The sequence below is a fragment of the Acanthopagrus latus genome, chromosome 10 (assembly GCF_904848185.1).
Source record: "Acanthopagrus latus isolate v.2019 chromosome 10, fAcaLat1.1, whole genome shotgun sequence".
Taxonomy (NCBI): Eukaryota; Metazoa; Chordata; class Actinopteri; order Spariformes; family Sparidae; genus Acanthopagrus; species Acanthopagrus latus.
This window is the reverse complement of record NC_051048.1, coordinates 15,644,693-15,660,042: the sequence shown is the minus strand read 5'-3', so window position 1 is coordinate 15,660,042 and position 15,350 is coordinate 15,644,693. Positions and strand designations below refer to the sequence as shown.

Sequence of the window (15,350 nt, the reverse complement as noted above, 5' to 3'; positions counted from 1 at the left end):
GTTATTTACAAACAGTTATCAGGAGCCAGCAGCACACTTCTCAGGAGATTTTAATCAGGGAGGTTCTGGGATTTAGAGACTCAAATCTGGGAGGGAGTTCTTTTAAAGCTTTATGAACAGGAATGTGAAAAATTAAGGATATGGGATGTCCCAGAGTCTGTGAATTGAAAATGCATTGATTTCTCCTGCCTCTTAACTGTTTTCTCAGTCATGAAGCTTTTTGACTAGTCAAACCTACACTCATGAGCCCATGTGTGATTAGCCAGTAGCATAGAATGGTAAATTACATGTATGAACAGGACATTGTCGCTGACTGATAGCATCCTAGGCAGCTCCTTGAAGCCACACCTCAACCCTCATCCTGAGTCAGGTAATCAGGAGTCCCATCAGCCCCCTTTGGTGCCGTAAGGGCTTCCTGAATGGGTTGTTTTTCCATGGCGCTACACACACCATGCACCACCTGCAGACCTACTGTACCTCGTGATCTCCAACAACAGATCTTTGCAGAAATCTGTGTAATCCCCCCACCCCTCCTTCTCCTACACCACCACCTCCAGCTTCTTCCCAGACTGAGCTGAGAGCTGAACCCTGTCCTCTCTCTCTGAGTCTCGCTCATCCTCCAGGCTCCTCTGTTCCTCCTGCATAGGCTCCAATTTTTTTTTTTTCTACTCTGATCCCGACTCCTATCATTCTCAATTTCAATCAGTTGGCTCCAAAGCTCATTCCTTCCTCTGGCCAGCACTGCTCATTATTGTTCATTAGAGATGACTGCAATTGTTAGCTTCCTAATTACAAAGTCCAACCAGCCATCTGAACAGGTTGAGTTCTTTCCTTTCCCTTTGTTGCCCCCTCATTAGAAAATCCAGGTTGATTTTATTTCCCACGGTAAGTGGCTGCTGCTCTGCCAAAAAACAGCTCTGGCTATTTAATGGATGAGTGTGCATTCATAAAAAAACATACCATATTTGCATCTACCAATGGCTATAGTTGCCATTTGGAAAAGAGTGGTATTTACTGTATGTCATCACATTTGAAGTCATAATGCTGTTATTGTTGGTTTTCTGTCATCAACATCCAGAAAAGAAGGGCGCATATTGTCGCCTTGATTACGACAAGGTAAACAGTGCTTTGTAGGGCCTGAGAATGTATATCATTATTCATGATGAGGCCCCTCTCTTGTAGTCAGAGGGCACGCTTTTGATGATTTCGGGTTCCTCTTTATAGTTTCTCAATTCTTTGTTGAAGCTGGTGGTGCTTCAAAGATACGTGATGAAGGGCTTACACACACATTATTTCCTCCAAATATTGTCAGTAATCACAGATTTCTAAGCACTTACTCACCACTGTGTCCAATCATCAAAGGGCCAGAGTTGGATGACCATTGCGTTTGCTTGCCTTTCAGTGCATCTACGGCAAGCCGGGAGACTCACTGTTCACCAGCAACACCTATGCAGCCGTCCTGCACCACAATCAAAGCCCGGAGTTCTACGACGAGGTGAGACGTCCACCTTCTTATCCCAGTCTCATTCACTCAGAGTTAATTTCACTCTAGATACACTGACCAGCAGTTTTACAGGCATGTGACAAATCCTGAGTGTTGAATACGACTTTAAACAAACATAAAAAAAATAATGATACTCATCACATGATTAAAACTGAATTAGACATAAAGAGGAACTAACTGGAGTGACAATGAACAAACACTATTTTTATTTCTGTGGTCTTTACTCAAATTCTTCTACCAGCTCTGAGATAATCCCATAAATCTGTCTCAGGACAGAACTGTGATCTCACACAAGACTGGTCAAAGAGTCACACAGCCCACTGCACATACACACAAAGCTAGGAGGTCAACAAAAGAGGTACAGTACTGTTAGAGCAGTAGAGCAGAGGGGGTCCATATGGCCCTGCTATGAAACAGATTAGGGTCTAAAGAGTCCTCACATACACCCGCACATGCGCAAGCGCACACACACACACACACACACACACACACACACACACACACACACACCACAGAGGCACGCTCACTAGGATTAACCCCCACATGCTTCAGCTTCCAGTCACATCATGGAGAATTTCTGCTCAAACAGGACAACACTGATCTTTATCTTCTAAAAATATTTTGCTTTGCTATATGATCTTTTAATCCTCTAAATCCTTTTTAAGCGCTGTATAAGATTGATTATTTTTTACCAAAAGTTGTAATAAAATCTAATGGATGTTTCCAACTTTCCCAAGAGAGAACTTTCAACACACTAACTGACTGAATCATGCTTGTGTCATAAATTAGAGTCATGATCTTCATTCATGACATTCTTCAGGAATCTGTTGGTCACTAGATCTGTACTAGTGGCAAATCTGTTTTGTAGTATTGTATGTATCACATCCTATGAGAAATCTGCATGTACGAACACGCAAGTAAAATACATTTCCTTGCTACTATTGCCCTCTGGTGGATGATAATATGATTTTTACCTTTTGCTAAAGTATTTTTAAGGGATTCACAAATATTGCGTTCTATACAGCATGTCCCATGGGTACAAGAGTGAAAAACACTGTAATTTACTATGCACGCAAACCTATTTTATTTATTACATAAGACTGATGCAAGTTCAAAAGTTTCCATGTGTGCACGATAGATGACAAAGCAAACAAAGGGCCTCGGATTCAAATAATTTTACACCGATATTGTTCTGGCAAAAACAAATAGCAAATAGAAATATGAAATAATACCACTGTTCCTGAATGAATGTGAAATATAATGAAGCTACACTCTTCAAAGAACTAAGGCATTACATGTGTGAAGTGAGGCTGCAACTAATGATCATTTTCATCGTCAGTTAATCTGTTGATTGTTTTCTTGATTCATTGATTAGTTGTTTGGTGTATAAATGTCAAAAAATCAGTGTTCTGTGTTTTCCAAAGCCCAAGTTGACGTCCTAAAATCATCTTGTTTTGTCCACATCCCACAGACTAAATCATTTAAACTGATTTATCAATCGGGTTAGGTTAGGTTTAGTTGAAATCCAAAACAGAGTTAATTCACAAGTCTGGTGAAATCACAGTAGCTGTTGATGCTTTCCAGCTGTCACTGCTTGTTCGAGGCTGTTTTGGGGGGAAAAAAGTGTTTCATGAGATGAAATCGACTTTCTGCTCAGATAAAACCTCTTCAGTGGGCCCAATAAAGCATAATGTAAACCTTTTAGAATTAAAGGCTGTTGATATTGTTACGAGTACTACTCCATGTCATAACGACATCAAATCTATTATTTGTATCGATGTGTTTCTATTCTGGTGTTAGCATAAAGACTGAAATGATATTGATAAATTGAGCTTAAAACATTGACCTGCTCTACTATGCTCAGGTGAAGATTGAGCTGCCGGTCCATATTCATGAGAAACATCACATCCTCTTCACCTTTTACCACATCAGCTGTGAGTCCAGCAGCAAGGCTAGCAGCAAGAAAAGAGAGGGAGTAGAGTCACTGGGTGAGTCTGCTGGAAAAGTCTCTGCCTTTGACTGTATTTGAATGTGTCCTTGAATTCAGCCTAGTCAAAAGAAAAGAGAACCATATTGATGACAACAGATGTTTGAAGAGAATTGGTTTTCCTGTGTTTCCAGTCAAGTAAAACAGTTCCAGTAACGTCAGTAGGCTTTTTAGACTATTTGTCTATATTGTGTGTTATATATCCTTAAAAAGCCCAACACTGCTACTGTCATGTGTTCCAGTGGGTTATTCCTGGATGCCCTTGCTAAAAGACGGGAGGATGCAGTCAGTGGAGCTCCAACTACCTGTAGCAGCCACCTTGCCTCCTGGATACCTGTGTCAGGACACTAGGAAGGTAAAAGGCTTAGTGAGGAGCATAACAGTCCCCCCTTTCTCTATTCAAATCCCACTAATGGTTAAGGAAAAATGCTGAAGATAAAATAGAAGCTAACAGATATTCACTTGACTTGACATCAAATTGAATAGTAATGCTGATTCATTGTTCAGTGTTTTGGTTTGTTAACCCGTAAGCTAATAGTCCACATATAAAATTGTCACTTTTGTTCGCACTGTATGATGACACTGTCTTTCTAATGCCTGACATGTTTGTTAAAATGTTGAAGGTATTAATGCCTCACATTTTTGTGTACATTTACAGTCCCAACCAGATATCAAGTGGGTGGAAAATGCCAAAACACTGTTCAAAGTGAGGACCCATGTAGCATCAACAATATATCCTCAGGTATTTATCCATTCATAAAATACATGTGAAGATGTATAGTACAGATTAAATTATCTGGTATTAAGAGAGAGTGTGTGGATGACAGTGTGACTGGTCTGTTTCCTCCCCAGGACCTGCATCTACACAAATTCTTCCAGCACTGCCAACTGATGAGGACGACATCAGAGGGCAACCCAGCCGAACTTGTCAAATACCTGAAGGTAAGATACTGTGAGGCAGTGCCCAGTCATTTTAGAGCAGGGGTCGTGTTACAGATATGGATCTTTAACAGACTACATAATCTCAAAATGCCTAACTACAGTTTGAGATTATGTAGTGGTTGAGCTTATTGGTTCTTACTATAGCCAAATACTTCTTTATGACACTAACAGACCTCCCATCCACAGTACACCTGCACTAAAGCGCTTTTTTTTCTCCATGTGGGAAGTTTTTCCCCACTCGAGTCGAAGGTCTAAGGAGAGAGGGTGTCATTCACTGTATAGACTTTGAAGCCCACTGGGGCAATGTGATTGTGATTTTAGGCTATATGAATAAAATTGATTTGAGTTGAGCTTTTTGTTGCTATTTTGTGGTTCCACAGAAACATTCATCAAGGCAGTCATTAAGTTGATTTATTATTACTTATTTATTATAAAACTATTTATTATTTTTGTTTATTATTATTTATTCTGCATGGCGTGAGGCATTATATTTTTTGGTTGTATGTCCGTCCGTCCCATTCTAGTGAACGTGTTATTTTAGGAACACCTTGAGGAAATACCTTCAAATTTGACACACTTGACAAAACACATTTTTGGCCAATATTCAACAGTTCATATAATAATTACAGTTATGACATTTTACAAAAATGTGTGATGGATACATTTATGAAGTATACCTAAGGAGCGGCAACTGGAGGCATAGAACCTCAAGGCGGTAGATAAGAACTTGCAGGACAGCTCATAGACAGAAATCTTTTAACACTGCAGGACAGTCTCTTCAACTCCCATCAACTGTGGTGTCCCTCAAGTTTAAATTTTAGTACCTGTGCTGTTTTTCGTCTACATAAACTTTAAAAAGATTTGCAAATAAATAGAAATACATATCAGGGGAATTAATTTGCTCCATGCTTTGCTTAACTGTCTTGTTAATGATAATGGTGCCGTGTTGCATTTTCTCATTTCTCATCATTCTCAATTCTCAACTGAATATAAAGATTGATGATGTAACATCTCCCCAACTTCTTCCCCCCATAGTGCCTGCATGCCATGGAGACTCATGTAATCGTCACCTTCCTACCAACAGTGCTGATGCAGCTGTTTGAGGTGCTCACAGCAGCAACCAAAGAAGCTCATGAGATTGCTGTCAACTCTCTGCGGTCAGTTGATCACCTGTGTAAAATGTGGCTGCAGTTCCTGCTGTTTAATACTGATTGAAGTGCTCCCAGTATAACAGTGCCCTGCTATGTGTGTTCAGTGTGATCATACATATAGTGTCCAGATGTCATGAGGAGGGGCTAGAACACTACCTGCGCTCTTTTGTCAAGGTAAACGACCAATACAAACCCAGCTACAGTTGTAAAATCTAAATAATTATTAACTTTTCAAGTGTCATGAATGAGTTACGAAAGCCTTGGTTTGTGTCAGTTTCAGCTTTTAAAGTGCATCTTGTGTGTGTGGAATTGTTCTCTTTCTCTTCTTAGTATGTGTTTGTGACCAACAACGCTGTGTCAGGAAACTCGGCGACCACTCATGAGGTGCTTGCCACTGCTGTGACAGCCACCCTCAAGCAAACTGCTGATTTCAACACCAGCAATAAACTGCTTAAGGTGTGTGGCCTTCTTCGCCTCTATACAGTTCCTGGATCAGGCGAGTTGTAGTACCAAATCAGAACAGCAGGAAGCATACTTGCTTTAATGCAACCACTTCCACAAAAGGTTAAGCATGTTGCTGCTTGTTCTGTGTACTAGTCATTGGACTTTATCTCTGTAACTTTTAGGATGACATTTCTCCCTGTCATCACCATTGTTATCTTTCCTAGGAAGGATTCATGTTTGGAATGGGGAAGTACCATTTGAGTCTTAACCCAGTCATCTTATATCCCTTTCTATAGTACTCCTGGTTCTTCTTTGAGACCATGGCCAAGTCCATGAGCCAGTACCTGCAAGAGGGCAACCGCATGAAGGTTGGTACTGGATCATTCTTCTTGCTTTACACAGTTGAGACTGAGCAGATTGAGTCATCTCACATCTGTGTGTTTGCCAATGTCACTGTCCGACTTTATCTGGTGTGGATCTCACTGGCAAATTTATACCACAAGTGATGTTACAACGTAGAACACATTAAACAAACGTTCCAAGAAAGAGGAGGAGGCTGTTAAGTTGTGTATATGTTACACATTCTGATGCCATGAGTCTGGGTCTTAATGCCAGACAGTAAGCAAAGTGATGGCTGTTTGTGCTGCAGTTAAGGACAAGTTAAACTGTAATAAGTCTAAATCAAATGTATACCTCCGAGTTGATCTATATATTTGTAATGTTTCTTCATAATGTTTGCAGCTGTTTGACATTCGTACCTCCATTTAAGCCATTTATCTTGACATTTGTCTGGATCATCTCTTCAGATGCCACGGGCCCAGCGCTTCCCCGACAGTTTCCACCAGGCGCTGCAGTCCCTGGTGTTGTCCGTCATGCCTCACATCACCATCCGCCACATGGAAATCCCAGAGGAAGCTCGCTGCATCAACCTGAGCCTGGCCAATTTAATCAAGGTCTGAACACCTGCATGAAACCAACTTTATCTGACTTCACCAAAGGTGGTTTGATGGGGTCAGATGGCCTCCATCTATTTTATGTGTTAAATGAGAGTCAGTCACTCAGTTTTCTACCTAAAAGTCTACCTTAGAATGTCTTTGAACCTTTGGTAAAAGATATAATAACTGCTCTGTTTTTTGGGTTCTTAACTAAATCTAAAAAAATTTCTGTTTTCCTTGGGATTTTCCATACCTCAGCAGTGTGTGTACTAACCATGATTTCTTTCTTCAGAGGTGCCTGACCATCATGAACAGAGGCTTTGCTTTCGGCCTGGTCAACCACTACATGTGTCACTTCGGCCTCAAAGATCCCAAGGTACATACTCGGACTCAATAGTCCAGCACAGCACACAACCTCACATTTACTGCAAATGTACTCATTGTGGCACCTAAAAGTCATACAAGGGTAAGACTTGAGTGAAAGTCAGAAAGTATTGGATATTAAGTGTATTTGATATATGTAATTTCCTGGCAATAGAGTGTACTAAAATGTAAAAGTACATGTAAAAGTAGAATATATTTATATTTAAATGAATTGAATAAACTATTCGTCAACCAATAAGTAGCCTGGTCATTTTCAGGAAACAATTTTCTTCATTTTTCTGTCAACTTTTTTAATCTGTTTGCTGATAAAATTAAATAATTTAAAATAATGCTCCTTTCTCTCTGATCTGCAAAGTAACTTGTTACTAAACTCATCAAATAAATGTGGAAAAAAAAAATCCTTAAGTACTTTCCATCACTGCTTGCAGTTATGTTACATGTTATGTCTTCTTATGTTGTGCTGCCTGAAAGTTAAATTTGTGTAATCAGTACATAACAGATAAACATCTACCGTTTCTCCTTCCGTACCTCTATCTCTTTATCAGTAGCACATTTGATTAACAAATTTGACCACCACAGGTGACAAGCTTGCTTTGTATGAGAGGCCCTGTCTTCAGGATTATATTTGAAAAATGAGGAGAACATTATCTACGTATGGCAGTTGGTAAAAATTTGCCTAAGTGTGTGCAGGGAATATGCTCATGTCTGTATGTTTGGCACAGGTGCTGACAGAAATGAAATTTGATTTCCTGATGGCAGTGTGTAACCACGAACACTTCATCCCTCTTAACCTGCCCATGGCTTTTGGGCGCACCAAGCTGCAAAGGGTACAAGGTGAGAGTCTGATATCATAATCTGCCTTCCATTGAATTCATTATGCTTCCTACCACACATGTAACCACTTACTAGCTCTCACACAAACCCAACCCCTCGCTGACCTCGTCCCGACCTGCATCCACCACACCGTTCCACTCTATTAACCGGATTGTCTGGCCCATTTATATATACAGGTTCATAATAAGAAGGTGCTAGGTCTCACCTAGCTGATCTCTACCTGCTGAACGAGTTTATCCAACGCTTGTTGACATGTCTGAATAAACCACATGTAAGAAGCACAAAGTGCTGTGGAAATGCTGCATGGATTGTTTACATTTTTACCCCCACTTCCTTTATTTTTACACCCCCCCCCCTTCTCTGTTTTTTGTGTTTTGCTTGTGGTCAGATTTTATTCCGTATGCGACGGAGCTTTTTGGCCCTGTAGGTAGGTGATGCTCACTGTACCATACTGTACATCAACGCCGTCTGCAATCAACCTGCACTTCCCTGTTCTGACCTGCACTAACCTGCCATCCTGTCAACTCCCCTGTTTTTTTTCTCATAGAGGACACCCATTCACTCACTACAATGCTAATGCTAGGCTAACGCCTTCATGTGCCTGGGCCTGTGTGTTCTAGAGAGGAGCTTGGCTGTTGTGGGAATCAACTGACCTCTATTCTCAATGCTTAGTTGACTCGATACTTGTAAACACTAGGCCAAAACAACTTTCATGGCGCTACGGTTCTCGATCTCTCTTGGTGTTTGTGTCTGTTCTCTGTCTGCCTCTCTTTCTCTCTCCATCTGCCTGTCCGTCTCCGTCACTGGGGAAGATAATGTTTACTCAGTTCCAGGCTGCATTGCCTGTTTTAATATTAATGCAGCATTATTATAAAACTGTACGTCATTGTTTGTGTCAAAACCAAAAACCTCTCTCTTGATTTCTGTTGATTTATTGCACTTCTCTGAATAAACACAATGATAATTTCCAACATTATACATTTCCTTATGTAGGCGTGTGAGCAGGGAGTTGTTTTAATTCCTCCTTTTTTCTGTGGTGCGAAAACTTTAGTGTCTGAATGAATGTGTCATGTGGTTTTGTTGAGATTCTGTTGCATATTTGATTGCACTTTGAACGATTTGAATGTTACCATTTTTCACAGTTAGTTTGTTTTAAATACATTTACTGAACTACACATAAAGACCTGCAACTATTAGTCATTCAACAGCTCATGTATTCTTAATTTTTCAGAGATCCTCTGTACAAGAAGTGCTAAGGAGCTACAGCTTTAACAACAAACACAAGACTAGTTATCAGATTGTCTCCGAGTCAGTACTTCAATTTGAGTGTCCCAAATGACAATATTTAATGTACTGACACTTCCTGTTTGGCCCAACCACAGAGCAGAGTCTGGAGTTCAGCCTGACAGAGGAATACTGCCGTAACCACTTCCTGGTGGGTCTGCTGCTGAGAGAACTGGCAGAGGCCCTGCAGCAAGGGCCCGAGGTCCGACAACTGGCTGTGAGCGTTCTCAAGAACCTCCTTATTAAGCACGCCATGGACGACCGCTACACAGCGTACAAGGTGAGGGAGGGCGGGAGGAAGAGGACTCTAACAGAAAGGGGGAAATTCTGCAACAGGAGTGAGGGTGGAACAAAGAGTCATTGTTTGGCATAATTCTAGAATGATATACAACATTAACAGTGGTGGTGTAACGTACATCTGTGATTTACAGAAGGTATCCTAAAAAGGATTATTAAATGATCAAATTGAGTCCTTAAAATGTCCAAAAATTGTGAAAAATGCTTAGCACAATATCCTGAAATACAAACCTAAAGACTCTTTTTTTTCTTGTTTTATAAATTACAAAGATATAGCAAATACGCAGAAGCAGAAACCAGCAGGTGTTTGAGATTTTTGCTTGAAAAAGGACAAAAAGGGAAACAGGTTATCCAAATAGTTGACATTTGATTTTCTTTCACAAGATTAATCAATGAATCATTGTGGCTCTAGACTAATTCACCATCAAACAAGGTCAGATTTTGACCAGATTGTCTTTTCTATGGAGGTAAAAGTTATTTTACATAAAGTTATAAAGTTATTTTACATTTTATGCGTTATTTTGTTTTTCTATGCTGCATTCCTCACAGTGCAGACCGCTGAAATCAGAACATTAATTTTACATGCAAAGAGTTAAAGCATAATGTAAGACAGGTTTGACACAGTTTAACGGTGTGTTCACTCCCCCAAGATACGAGATAGTAACATCTGTTATGCAAACAAGTATGTGTTTAGAGTGCGGCAGGCATTGTTGATTGCTGCTGGGGACAGATGGCTTTCGAGTAGTATGTGAAGGGGAAGGCAACAAGGGTGTGTTTCATTATGAACGTACAATAGTTTTCCCTCATCACATGTGTAGTCAATATGTCTACGTCTGTAACTTCATGTCATGTCACTCACACACACTCTGTACTCAGACACATGTTTCCTTATTGTGTTTGTTATCAAAAAAGCTCATCTAGTCCTTTTTGAATGTTTCAGAACCAGCAGGCCAGAATCTGTTTGCTCTACCTACCACTTTTTGAACTGCTCTACCAGAACTTGAAGCAGCTCTCCGCCCAGCCATATACCTCCAGCCCCGGACTTGGCCTCAATGTGAGTCCCACCTGAACACAGTGGGCTTTGTTTCTGATTTCTTTATTCTTTTTTGAATTTTTCATTTTCAAATGCATTGAAATGATATCCTCTGGTTGTACAAACAGATATACAATGAAAGAAACATAAGATAGTCTGATATCCTTGGAGCATCATACACATACATTTAAAGTGAGATACTTAGAGAACCAAGAGAATACAATACAGAGGGAAAAAAATCATTATTTTGCCAAAACCAGGTCTCAGAGGACGTCCTGCACCATCTTGTGTGAAGATGTTCACCTTTAAGTTGGGAAAAGCAAACCTTTTTCATCATGTAAATGTCACATCTATCCAGTTATATCACCATGCATCATCCATCTTTTAGTCAGACCCTTTACCCTTTTCTGATGCAAACACTGCTTATGTACTCCCTTCTGTCTTGTTTATTACATTAAGAAAACTGTAAAGATTATAAAAGTGCAAATTGATGCTTCATTAGGGTCAGCAGGAGCCTTTATTCAAATAGAGAAATCTTTCACCCTGGGGTGAAACATTGTACTTTTCTTAATATAAAAGGGAAATTTAAACAAGAAAAACACAAGACAGTGTTCCAAATACTTTGAGAGAAGTTCACACTGACAGCTTAGATGTAATGCACACTTCAAATGCTATCTGTCTGAGAGAGTAGCTGTAAAGTCTGTATATTGAGCCTGTATATTGGACTTTGTCATAAAGTTTCCTCCAGTTTACTTGACAAAAACTTAAAGCATGTGTTCTGTATGTAAAAGTTTATATCTGAACAGTAAAACAGTTTCCTCCTCTTTCACCCTGTGGTTGTCAAGGGCTCCAGAGATGACCTGATATCAACCGTATCAACAGACAACAGGAGAGTCAGCACTGCAATAGACCATGGTACAGTACAGCATATATAGCATCCTTCCTGTTTACATCATCCATTATCATCAGCACAAAGGCCCTTAGTGATACAGCTACTCATAGATACACAATGTTTATGTTACGAACAACTTGATCCATTAGCAGCACTCTGTCTGAAAGCAGCTTTAGGCCAGACATGTGCCACACATTTGTTCTGGGATGTGGCACCACTTACATCATAGCACTTAACCAATGATGACTCTTCTTTGATGATGGAGATAAGCTGCACCTATCGACTATTTTCATCACCAATAAAGTAGTGCACTAGGGCTCGGCAATATATACTATACAATATATTGTTATCATGATATAAGATCATATACTGTGTGAGATGCTGGATAACATTTTATCCTGAAATGGCATTGGTGCTCTTTTTTCCTGGTCTTGAATGCTGCAATACAGTAAGGTGATAGAATTATTTTTTTAGCTAACCAGACTATTCTACTTGTTTGAATGCTTTACCTACGTCTTTACCCACTTAGCCATTATATTTACATTACTGGTGAATATTTATCAATCTTAATGTGTTAATGTTTTGTGAAAGAACCACTAGTCATCCTTACTATATCATTGCGGTATCGATATCAAGATATTTGGTCAAATGTCACATTTGTTTTTTGTTATCATCAAGTGTGTGGTCTCCTAATCTGTGAAGGTTTGAAAAATCCTGTAGTGTGTACCTGCCCAAAGGAAGGACCCAAGGAAGAACAAGGACTTCACAGGGACAGCAGATTACAAAAACACAGTGTTCAAAACACAGTGAACTGAAGATATTTTATCTTTAATTTGATTTCTGCCTAACATGAGAAAGATCAAAATATAATCAGTCATTTTGAATTAAATCAGTAGAAGATCAGATACCCTGACCTCTAGTAGTCCCGAGTAAGATCCCTTCACACACTTCCCACAGTGTGATTCAAGAGCTTCTTTTCCCTGGTGACATAACTCGGGTTATGTTCACAAACTTGAAAGTTTCTTCAGAGCCACAGAAGGCTTTAAACAACTGGGCTCCCAGGCTTGGTAATGTTTCTGATTTTGTAAACTGGTCTTGTCCAGTAAAACTAGTGGAATTCCCCCTTAACTAATGATTTATGTTAGATATCATATCAGTAGAAATTGCAATCCAATTTAGAGGACTTTTGGGTTTTTCAGTACATCTGGTATTTATTTCTGCAGTCAATATAAGCCTAAAGTCATTATTGGAGCTTAAGAGAGTATCCCGAAAATGTGTTACTGACAGTGAGCTTGCAAGTGTTGGATGCCTGAGTATAGTTTATTGTGCTGCTTTCTGTTGACACTAACAATCTCTGTACTGTGTTGGCTGAAGGTCTGCCAGCTCAGAATGGCCATGTTGTCAGGAGAGAAGACTCCAGAGGCTCTCTGTTTATGGACTCAGGGACACCAGACAGCATTGAGGTGAGGACATTTCACACCGGGCCGACCTGCTGTTTAACACTTCATCAATGTAGGCCCAGCACAGCCTGACACTTTAATTTGATTTGTTGCCGTTTCTAATGTCTACAAAATTGTATTTGATCGGTTCCGTCAATTAGTTTCTAATGCCTCTAATACACACTGTTTTGATCCAAATCTGGCCATGTTGCTTTTGAACACTACTACATGTTTCTCTCAGTGTGATGTTCCTGCAGTGTGTAGACAAGGGGCTAACATAACAATCCCTTCTCTGTTCCCACTGTGCAACTGCGGCACATTAAATAAGTTGAATGCGTTACTATTGATTTAATATCCCAAAGATTTCCTTTGACTTAATGACTTAAGTTCTTTTGATCTGGGCACCCTCCACTTACTGGATACCATATGTTCTATACTAAAATAGACAGGATAGTAAAAAAAAAAAAGAAATGGGGAAAGTAACTGACTTCATGAGAACACAGGCTTATTCATGTATCAGAGCTGATTGTGTATCTGCTGTAAGGCACCCAGATCTGCAGATCCACTTAGTCTAGACTGACTGGAGTGGATAATTCATTATCTGTATAAATACGTTATTGTGTTGCTTTTCAGTACACTATCTTTTGTTTATGGTTTCTGGTAATTCAACCTCAACAGCCGGTCACATCTTACTATTATTGCAGCAACTTCAGGCAACTTCTTGGCTACAGAAGGTTCCCCGAACCTTTAGCCATCATATAAACTAATGTGCAGATGTCTGCGCTTGTCTGATGGTAAACTCCAGACAACTTCATGATGTAAACACAAGATGTTTTTTCATACTTGCTGTCAGAAATAAGTTGCTCAACAACATAAATGTTATTGATGTGTAGACTGACTGACTGATGATCTACAGAAATTCTACATCTTTCCCTGTAAATACTCACCAGTGCCCGCAACATGTAGTTAGTCATTTCAAAAAATAGTCCCTCACAAATAAGCTATGACGTCTTTAACTGTCTTAGTGACGTTTCCTAAGAGCATACCCAGGCACCCAGCAACTTTGTCTGTCCCAGAAAAGCAATAGGTCTGCAGCAACATCAAAAGAAATGTATGAAAGCCTGAAAACAATAGTTTCTGCCATCCTGCCATATGCATGAAGACTATAGCATATAACAGTAATTACTGAAAAATAGAACTGATTATCAAAACAGTTGTTTTTTTTGTTGACCAATCGATAAGTCAACTAATTGTTGCAGCTCTACTAAATACCAAAAATAGCTTACTACCCAATTGTAAGACTCCAAACAGTCAATCCTGTCATGATTGTGACTGTTGTTGGATGATGTTCACTGATCAGCCATAGCATTAATACCACAGACATGTGAGGTGAACAGCGTTGATCATCTCGTTACAATGCAATGCCCTGCTTGAAAATCAAACACAAGTACAACTCCTTATGGTAGTGACACTCCCTGATGTCAGTCCCAGCAGGACAATGTGTCTTGTTACATTACATTGCTCAGGTATGGCCGAAGGAACATGACAGAGAGCTCAAAGCACCGTGGCCTCCAAGCTCTCTACATCCCTATCCAATTGGGGAATAAGATTCAAATGAACACCTGCAGAGGTCTTGTGCCTCATCGGGTCAGAATATTTAAAATTTGTGATTGGAATGTGAAACAAGTATTAAAGAATCCTGAATAAATACAACATAAATAGAATATACACCGCTAAACCAAAGCAGTAAATGAGATGAACTCTCAACCTCTGTTGGCAGATGTACAGACAGTGCACGTCAGCACAATTAACATCAATTATCAAACACAGCATCTCCTAGAAAAGATATATAGAATAATGCCAGATAATTCAATGCAACCTCTGCAACTTCTTCCTATTTCTAAAATAATTCTTGAAAATGTGACAAGACACACTTACTGTGTATTTGTGCGTGTTATACTTTGTTCTGCAGCTACAGAGACGTGGATCTACGATGAGCAGCAGCCCCATGCCTCCAATCGGCAGACTGGGACATTATGAGATCAAGGGCCTCCTGCTCTGCTTCCTGCACATTGTCAAGACCTTGTCAGAGGGTCAGTGATGATCTACGTCCCCACCACACAGTTCGACCTTCACTTACTACACACAGGATATTATGTCTCTGTCCTCTATGCTATTTTGGGATGTATTCTACGTGGAAACTTGGCTCCGCTGTAACACATAC

The 15,350-nt window shown here is 39.9% G+C and overlaps 1 protein-coding gene across 3 annotated transcripts in view; it reads left to right on the top strand.

Moving 5' to 3' along the window:
- Positions 1-15,350, top strand: part of dock11 (dedicator of cytokinesis 11) — a 65,047-nt gene that overhangs the window by 28,350 nt on the left and 21,347 nt on the right. For 2 of the 3 annotated variants that reach the window (XM_037112302.1, XM_037112304.1), the window contains exons 19-36: positions 1,403-1,495; positions 3,369-3,492; positions 3,734-3,846; positions 4,150-4,233; positions 4,344-4,433; positions 5,469-5,590; positions 5,689-5,758; positions 5,915-6,040; positions 6,325-6,396; positions 6,835-6,981; positions 7,256-7,339; positions 8,070-8,181; positions 8,570-8,608; positions 9,564-9,745; positions 10,703-10,816; positions 11,641-11,710; positions 13,062-13,150; positions 15,099-15,219. In XM_037112302.1, the coding sequence (XP_036968197.1) occupies positions 1,403-1,495; positions 3,369-3,492; positions 3,734-3,846; positions 4,150-4,233; positions 4,344-4,433; positions 5,469-5,590; positions 5,689-5,758; positions 5,915-6,040; positions 6,325-6,396; positions 6,835-6,981; positions 7,256-7,339; positions 8,070-8,181; positions 8,570-8,608; positions 9,564-9,745; positions 10,703-10,816; positions 11,641-11,710; positions 13,062-13,150; positions 15,099-15,219 (1,852 nt within the window). The remainder of the gene's footprint in view (positions 1-1,402; positions 1,496-3,368; positions 3,493-3,733; positions 3,847-4,149; positions 4,234-4,343; positions 4,434-5,468; positions 5,591-5,688; positions 5,759-5,914; positions 6,041-6,324; positions 6,397-6,834; positions 6,982-7,255; positions 7,340-8,069; positions 8,182-8,569; positions 8,609-9,563; positions 9,746-10,702; positions 10,817-11,640; positions 11,711-13,061; positions 13,151-15,098; positions 15,220-15,350) is intronic. The other variant, XM_037112303.1, reaches the window with a different exon arrangement.